Source organism: Carlito syrichta, unplaced genomic scaffold (genome assembly GCF_000164805.1).
Source record: "Carlito syrichta isolate Samal-C Ts95f unplaced genomic scaffold, Tarsius_syrichta-2.0.1 Scaffold302272, whole genome shotgun sequence".
Classification (NCBI taxonomy): Eukaryota; Metazoa; Chordata; class Mammalia; order Primates; family Tarsiidae; genus Carlito; species Carlito syrichta.
Genome location: NW_007246368.1, coordinates 96807 through 103383, shown reverse-complemented (window position 1 = coordinate 103383; position 6577 = coordinate 96807). Strand labels below are relative to the sequence as shown.

General features: G+C 48.0%; 1 protein-coding gene across 1 annotated transcript in view; it reads right to left on the bottom strand.

Moving 5' to 3' along the window:
• The window catches only part of PARP16 (poly(ADP-ribose) polymerase family member 16), a 34431-nt gene extending 28258 nt beyond the window's left edge, over positions 1–6173 (bottom strand). Inside the window, exons 1-2 of the mRNA XM_021711406.1 lie at positions 6030–6173; positions 2624–2830 (exon numbers count right to left, since the gene is read on the bottom strand). Of these exons, the coding sequence (XP_021567081.1) occupies positions 2624–2830; positions 6030–6173 (351 nt within the window). The remainder of the gene's footprint in view (positions 1–2623; positions 2831–6029) is intronic.
• Positions 6174–6577: the final 404 nt, after the last annotated feature.

Below are 6577 nucleotides of genomic sequence, written 5' to 3'. Positions count from 1 at the left end.
TGCGGGCTCAGGCAATCCACTCACCTCAGCCTCCCAAAGGCACGGGATTACAGGCTGAGCCACCGAGCCCGGCTCTCCAAATTATTTTATACAGACTTAATAATGAAGACATTATAATCTGAAGTATATGGCCCCTCAAGATGGGGCCACCTGATGCAGAGCTCCTAGGATACCTGCTATTAGCAAAGTACCTTCAAGTACTATCAGCTAATGTGAAAACACAACTCTCTACACAAACCCAGAGGGCAGCAAAAAGGGGTTACCACCACAGGGTAAGACTCTATATGAGAATAGAGAAAAAAACTGAAAAATGGAGCCAACTGAAAGAGGATTTTTGAGCCGGGCTCGGTGGCTCAGCCTGTAATCCCACGCCTTTGGGAGGCTGAGGTGAGTGGATTGCCTGAGCCCGCGGCTTCGAGATCCGCCTGGGCAGCGAGACCTCATCTCTACAATCAATCAAAAAATCAGCCGGGCGTGGTAGCGCATGCCTGTAATTCCGGCTACCCGGAAGGCTGAGGCGGAAAGATCACCGGAGCCCAGCAGGTCGAGGCTGCGGTGGCCAGGAGCGGCCACTGCACTCCAGCCTGGGCGACAGAGTGAGACTCCAACTCAAAAAAAATAAAATAAAATAAAAATAATCAAGGGTGTATGCTCCCTGCAGGCACTCATGCTGTAATATCCATACATATATAGTAATTCTTGTTACACAAATGCACTGAGCATGATTACACTGATAAGCAAAGTCATGCCCTTATGTACTTCGAGGGCAGTGTACTGGAGGGGGAGGTACTAAGTCATCACTTGGAAAAGAAATGAGTCTCTCAGACCAAAAACTGTAACCAAATGAGGAAGGCCTACATGAGGGGCAGGGTACATTTTACTCTTTGTATTAGTGTTAACCAAGAAAGTGTCTAAAATTCTGGGCGGCATCTCCCTGTGGTGGGTGAGGAAGCAGACCAGATGAAGTGCCTACAAATCGAGGCTACAGCAGGCATGACCAACACATCTTTGCCCATGACAGGTATCAGCAACCAGCCATGACAGCCATCAGCAACCAGCCATGACAGCCAGGAAAGTCATGACAATCATGGCACATATTCCTAATGACTCAGAATTCTTCTCAACCTCACATCCCATGTAGCTGCTAGGAACGAATGAACTTTAACACACAAGCTGAAACTCAGTTGCTGGCCCTGGCCATGCCATCGGCAATGCAAGATGGAGAATGGAGTCAAAGAGCTCATGCAGAGCATCCTCTGCTCCGGGATGGAGAATGTCCTTGTGGAGGCACCAGGCATCCTGTGACATGAGGCTTAGGGGAAATGAAACAAACTTCTGCTTGGCTTTAGGAAGCTCCTTGCCAGGTAAGGCAGTGTCCCCGACTCTTGAAAGTTAACACAGGTCTTCTCCAGGGACACTGGGCGCCTTCTGATCTGACCCACATGCATTCTCCACTCATGCCTGCTGTGTGTTCACCCTTCCCTAGACTTGAGGAGCTTGTGCAAGATGCCCAAGGGCAGAATGCCTGTGATGTGTCATAAAAACAGACTTGCAGAGTCAATGGCCGATGGGCTCTCCCCAGCAAGCCCTTCCCTGAAGACCTGGGCAGAAGGAGGACAGAGGACTGATGTGATTTACCAAAGGAATCTTGTAAGATACCTCTAAGCAGCAAATTCCCTGGACACTGAAATGAAAGCTTGGTGTACAATACGAATCTGCAGGTGACTGCTCCAGGCTAGCTCCAGGGTAAGGTGGAAGCCCCCTGGATCTTGGTAAGTGGAAAGCCAGTATGTGGACAGAGAGCCAGCACGGACTGAAAGCCAGTGTAAACAAGCCTGTCATCCTCAGCAAACCTGATGGCACTCTTCAAATGCCGCAGGGCTAAGAACATCTCTAGTCTCAGGCCCACTACAGCCAGCAGCTCATGCTGGCCCCTCACAGACAAGGTAGATGCTGCCACACATGGGGACAAGGCCTGCAGTCCCTCCAGTCCTGGTTGTCTTCCACCCACCTACAGAGGCAGCTACCACATCCTTGGATTGCAGCACATGAAAAGCCCCCTGCATGCATGAACATTTTTTTTTTTTTTTGAGTCAGGGTCTCACTCTGTCACCAAGGCTGGAGTATAGTGACATGATCAGTTTACCACAGCCTCAACCCCCTGGGCTCAAGCGATCCTTCTACCTCAGCCTCCCGAGTAGCTGGTACTACAGGTGTGTGTGTGCCACTACACCTGGTTTTTTTTTTTTTTTTTTAGTGGAGACAAGGTCTCATTATGTTGCCTAGGCTGGTCTCGAATCCTGGGTTCAAGATATTCTCTGCATTGGCCTCCCAAGTACTGGGATTACAGGTGTGAGTCACTGCACCCAGGCAAGAACCATCTTTAAATTGGTACTTCTCAAACTATTGCCAGCACAGGATCACCTGGAGAGCCTGTTAAACAAGTCTTCATTCAGAAGGTCTAGAGTAGACCCAAGGTTCTGCATCTTCACAGGTGATGCTGCCACTGTGGGTCTAACAACAAGGTTTAGCAAACCTGCAGGCCCCAATTCTAACCCTCTGCAGACACCCTCGGGTTCCAAGTCCCCCAACTCCACAGGGGAACAGAATACCCAAGGCTCACCTTGTTCAGGTGGCAGTGCAGGCCATTATGGATGATGGAATGGAAGTTTTCCAGGCGGCTACCATGGAAGGCATAGATCAGGTCGTGTTCTCCTCTGGTCTCATAAAATTTGGTGTTGGCGGGGTCGAAGTACTCAATTTCAAACAGGAAGTCCGGTGCTGGTACAGTCGTGTGAGGGGCACCAGTCAGCCTTTGGATCTTTTCAAACTTGGAAACATAAAGGGAGTTGCAGTTTTATTTGGGAAGCTGGAAAAAGATGCTGCAAAAATGGTCTCCTGAAGTCTTGGGCTTAACCCCATGGGTTCTGCTCATGAGAACAGCAGGTTTCATGAGGCCAGAGACATTAATTTATAAGCAAATTCAGAGCTTATAGCTCAAGACTGTTTTCCTCTAATTAAAATTTTCCCTACAATAGGCTAACTGAGAAATGTGAATTGTTCCCCTCTAACTGGAGATCACTTCTAATTTTCCTAAGACTTTCAAATTTATTTCCTACAATTCATCTTTACAATAATCTCATGAGGCATAAAAGTAGGATAAACTACAAAAATGGCCACAAATTTTCCTTCTCGTCCCTGTGCACACACCTCTCTGCAGAAAAATTTTGCAGGTGAGATTCTACCAAGATTCTATCAAGAGATGGAACCTGTTTCTCCACCCACAAATCTAGCTTGGCTGTGACTTGCTTCTACCAATGGGACATCAGCACACACATAGCAACAGAGGCTTGAGAAGAGTTTGTCTTGCCCCTCCTTGTCTGCTGCTGAGAACCCCTCAACCCTATCCCAGGGCACCCCTACTGGAGGAAGATGCCCTGGAGGTTACCCTAGCGCATCCAGTCCCTGGCTTGCAAGTCCCGCCCACAACCACCAATCCAACCCCAGGATCAGGAGGGCAGTCAGCATTTGTCATCTAAGTCACTGAATTCACAGGGTGGTTACTCAGCAAAAGCCAGTTGATACCAAAGGGTAAGCATCTTCCTCAAGGACCACAATCATCTTCAGAGAATACATCATTAGAGCGGTTTTCAAACAACAAGGCCACAGACCAAAGCCAGTCTGTGGCTAGGTTTTCTCTGGATTATGATTGAATGAGACGAATAAGGGCAATGAAACAGACATATTTCTATTGATGTAAGGTAGCCATGATCCTTCCTCTGGAAGAGAAGTCCTCTGTTCTGAGGTCAAGACCAACCTCCTTTTTCAGTATTAAAATAACCTTTTACAAAACGGCAACTTGTGGGAGGTTAGCATACCTACTTGGGCAAAATAAAAAGCTGACAATCCTGGGTCTCAACAGTCCACATTTTAATAAGAGATTTAACAGGTCTATAATCAGAAGTCACAGAGCCACTGCCTTAGTCACTTTAGCTACAACACTCAACATCTAGGAGATGCTTGATGCCCACGTAAGGGAAGAATAAGTGAATGAATGAATACGCTTCAACAAATGACAAACATGAAGTCCAGAGACTGTTTAGGAGTTAGCCGCCCACCGCCTGACTCCCACTCCAGAGCTCTTTCTGTAACTTTAAATCCAACATAGATGGATGTCCCTTAGATACCAGAATCCAAGGCACCAAATTCTACATCACTTAGGGAAGATTTGTGTCTTTAGCAGGAGCCTGTAAAAGAGAAGGCTCTTTGGTTGAGCTTGACTAACTAAGTGAAGAGTAGTATAGAGAAACCCCTGCCGCCAATCACAGGGAGGAGCACCCAATTGAGACCAAGTCCCACCCTCTGGTCCCCGCCACCCCAGCCTGCCCTGGAGACCAGCAAGGCAAGGCCAACCAAATTACAGAACGTCTGGCTTGAATCAGAAACCGTGCTGAGAGTGACACACATTCATTATAACCCCCCTTCAAGGTAACTACTAATATTCTCAGTTTAGGCTATGATGAGCTGTGATCATGCCACTTCACTCCAGCCTGGGTGACAGGTAAGACTCTAATTTAAAAAAAAAAAAAAAAATTCTCAATTTACAAATGTGGAAAAGGAAAAACCCAATAATTGATGAAAATGGGATTTGAACCCAGAATAAAAGGTTTTCCACCACTTTGGGCTCCGCCTCTCTGTTTTCTGACAACTAGACCCCAGTGTGTCCTAAGATGTGGTCAGGGTCATGCTTATCAGAATCACCTGTGGCGTAATACTCAACTGAGCCCTTAGTACATGCCCTTAGGCTTTTTAAAAAAAATTTATTTGTGGCCGGGCACAGTGGCTCAGCTGGTAATCCCAGTACTTTGGGAGGTCGAGGCAAGAGAACCGCCCAGGGGTTCAAGACCAGCCTGGGCAACTTGGTGAGAGCTCGCCTCAATAAACCACAAAAACTAGCCGGAGCCGGGCTCGGTGACTCAACCTGTAATCCCAGCACTTTGGGAGGCCAAGCTGAGTGGATTGCCTGAGCCTGTGGGTTTGACACTAGCCGGGGCAACTTGACGAGACCTCATCTCTACGATAAATCAAAAGTTAGCTGGGGCATGGTAGTTTGCCCCTGTAGTTCCGACTACTTGGAGGGCTGAGGCAGAAGGACAGCCTAAGCCCAGCAGGTCGACGCCGGGGTGGCTGTGAGTGTGCCACTGCACTCCAGCCTGGGTGAAGAGTGAAACTCCAACTCAAAAATAAATAAATAAAACTGGCTGGGCATGGTGACATGCATCTGTAGTTCCAGCTACTTGGAAGGCTGAGGCGGAAGGATCACCTAAGCCCAGCAGGTCAAGGCTACAGTGGCCGTGAGCATGCCACTGCACTCCAACCTGGGCAACACGAGTGAGACTCCAACTCAAAAAAAAAAGCATCTGTAGTTCTACTTGGAAGGCTGAGGCAGAAGAATTGCCTGAGCCCAGCAGATCGAGGCTGTGGTGGCCATGAGTATGCTACTGCACTCCAGTCTGGGTCACAGAGTGAGACTCCAGCTAAAAAAAAAAAGTATTTGGTTTTTGTAGAGATGAGGTCTCTCTATGCTTCCCTGGCTGGTCTCAAACTCCTGGACTCAAGCAATCCTCCCACCTCAGCCTCCCAAAGTACTGGGATTACAGGCATGAGCCACTACACCAGTGAGGTGTTATTTTAAGTGTGAATATTGATTCAATTCTCACAGCTAGTTAGTTCCCTGGTGGAAATATACTATTATCATCCCATTTTACAGATGAGGAAACTGAGATACTGAAACAGACTGAGATACTGAGTCAGCTGCTCACGGTAAAAAAAACTTTGCACTGTCTGTGGATAAGTCCCTGGGCCTGACTCTAGACACAGAACCAGAATCTGAGACCAAGGTCCAGGAATCTGTCAACAAGCTGCAGGTATGCTGGTGCACAAGAGGGTACCTCAGGGTCACTGGGCTCAGGGCTATCCTGGAGCCCTTCAGCCCTAGGAGTCCATGATCCTACAGACTCAAGTCTTACCTCTGCCTTTCCCGCACTGTGGATGGTCAGGACCTTGGAGGATAAAATCCAGCTCACGAGGTCCCAGGCCCGTGTGTCCTTGTCTGCAGAGGGCTGAAGAAGTTCTTTCAGGCTGGGTAAGCTGCTGACATCTGAAAGCTGCATGACAGAGACCTCCGTTAGCACAGGTCCTGCACACAGCAGTAACCAGGGGCCCTCTAGTGGGCAGGTTGAGATGTTGCACTCCTCCCAGGTCTTGGAATTTCCCAAGAAAAGGGGAACCCACAGGCCAGTGATCCCCTTTCCAATCACACCAAACTCTGAAACCTCTTAACTCTAAAAGATTTTCAATTTGCTTTTTAACTCTTTGGGTATCAAACCCAACCAGAGGCAGCATGAGGTTGTTTTAGTCTTTATCCAGCTGAAGCATTTTGATGGCTGCATTTTGCTGCAAAATTTAATTGGCGTCTGAGTATGGGATGCCATCTTGTTGGAGGATAAGTGTGGATGTGGGTGGAGAGCTATGTTACGAAGTCTTTACCCTGGAGACCGGATAAAGGTGATGGACA